Below are 1,938 nucleotides of genomic sequence, written 5' to 3' on the forward strand. Positions count from 1 at the left end.
TATATATATATATATATATATATATATACAGTAACAGTAAAAAGTGGGTTTTTTTAAAAAGTGAAATTGGTTTCTATAGTATCTCTGCGCTGTCTGACCAGTATATAAATAAATAGAGAGCAGCAAATTTTTTATTTATTTCATTTAAAAAAATAAAACAATTTAATAAAAACATAACATGTAGCACAGACAGACACAAATCCTTAAACAATAAATTTAAAGACAAGAAGGGAAGAGGCCACCTTTTATTATATTTTCCACATTTCATACATATTCTATGTGGTCAGAGTGACTAGAGAGCAGCATCTGCATGAATGCATTCAAACACTTTACCTTCCAGACTTGGTGATGATCATCTCAGTACCGAGCTCGTGGAATTTGTCCCAAAGCTCTTTGGTCTCCAGGCTGCACGAGATCTTGGCCATCTCCTCGCTGGGGATGCCGGGATTGGTGGGGATGAGCGGCTCCGTGCACACTGCGGGCGCGTTCCCGCTGAAGTCCCCGTGCCCGTCCAGGGAGGACAAGTCAGCCAGGGACTGCTGGTTGCAGGAGGATTTCTCCACGAATTGCTCTGATATTAGGAGGATGAGTAAAAAAGAAAAGAAATGCAGAATAAAAATGAGGATAGTTCTTATTTCACATTACAACCTTTAAGCAGAGAGAATGATACATAAAAAAAATCCCTAAGATGTAAAAGTCTCAGCAATACAAGTAAATAGGCAAGGGTAACAAAAAAAGAAGAAGAAAAAAAAGCAAAGGCAACAAAATAAAAACAAAAAGCAAAATTCGTGGCATAATTAACCGTTGATATTCTGGAATTTAAATCCATAAACGTGTCAATAAAAATGAGAACAATCATCATGTATTCTTATTATATGAGTTTTTATTCTTGTACCTGATAATGAGATAACCCTATCATTAAAACCGACAACAATATAAAACTAAAATGTATTTATGTAAAAACTTTACGACTTTTTGGACAAAAACAAACAAACAAAAAACGAATAACTTTTTTTCAGCAAATTGATAAGACCAAATATCAATATAATGTAAAAAACGACGATAGTGTATCAAACGTTCTCAGGTGATAAATGGATCAAGCTGTGCGTAAAAGCTTAAATGTGCGTTTCCACATCAACGTTTATTTGACATTTTTCTTTCACATAAAAAAGATAAAAAAGCAAAGCCTTTTCTTTCATTTTAATGCTACATATTAAATATTTTGCTGCCATTTTTTCTCAACAGGATCCAGCAGTGATTGAGATAAAACCCTTTCTTACCCAGAGGTTTGATGGTGTTCTCCTCCGCCTCCTTGTCCTTGCTGGACTTCCCGCTGGACATCAGGGCGGCTATGGAGAAAGCATTGGCCCGGGATGAGAGCTGCGGCTTGGGAGATGACGTGTACTCCATGTCGGTGCTGAAAAAAGGCAAAATATTCCCCTCTGATCAAATAAAAGCAGAAAATCTCCAGAGATGCCAGCCGCCGTTTGGCTCCAAGCGGCAGAAAGTTGAAGAAATTTACGCGCTGTTTTTCCTTGATTTAAGGACTTTCTGCGCAAAAATGCTTCGCTGAAGTGTGCAGGTTAACAGTCAAAAAGAAAGACAAGCAGTTTTATTGCAGCCTAACAGGAGGTCTTGTTGGATTCATGTTGAAGGAGGAACGCACAAGTGTCTCCTGGTGGATGTCAGATCTGAGGCCAGCGGCTGGGACGCATCAGTCCGCTCCGGTTCAGCCTCTCCTTATTATTCCAGTCTGCCCTCCAATCACTGCCTCTGCCTCCACGTCACGCTCCCACTGTCTCACAGAGGCCCTGAAAGCGAGCAGCCAATTAAATCACCTGCTGCTGCCAGCAGAGACAGACAGGGAAACAGAGCTGGAGCAGAACAGGGAGAGAGAGAGAGATTGGAAGTAATAATGTGAGAATTTTATGACTGCAG

General features: G+C 39.7%; 1 protein-coding gene across 1 annotated transcript in view; it reads right to left on the minus strand.

Moving 5' to 3' along the window:
- The window catches only part of LOC107087514 (T-box transcription factor TBX20-like), a 16,731-nt gene extending 15,010 nt beyond the window's left edge, over positions 1-1,721 (minus strand). Inside the window, 2 exon segments of the mRNA XM_015379166.1 lie at positions 334-571; positions 1,281-1,721. Of these exon segments, the coding sequence (XP_015234652.1) occupies positions 334-571; positions 1,281-1,410 (368 nt within the window). The 5' untranslated portion in view covers positions 1,411-1,721.
- Positions 1,722-1,938: the final 217 nt, after the last annotated feature.

Source organism: Cyprinodon variegatus, unplaced genomic scaffold (genome assembly GCF_000732505.1).
Source record: "Cyprinodon variegatus isolate N-32 unplaced genomic scaffold, C_variegatus-1.0 Scaffold0, whole genome shotgun sequence".
Lineage (NCBI taxonomy): Eukaryota > Metazoa > Chordata > Actinopteri > Cyprinodontiformes > Cyprinodontidae > Cyprinodon > Cyprinodon variegatus.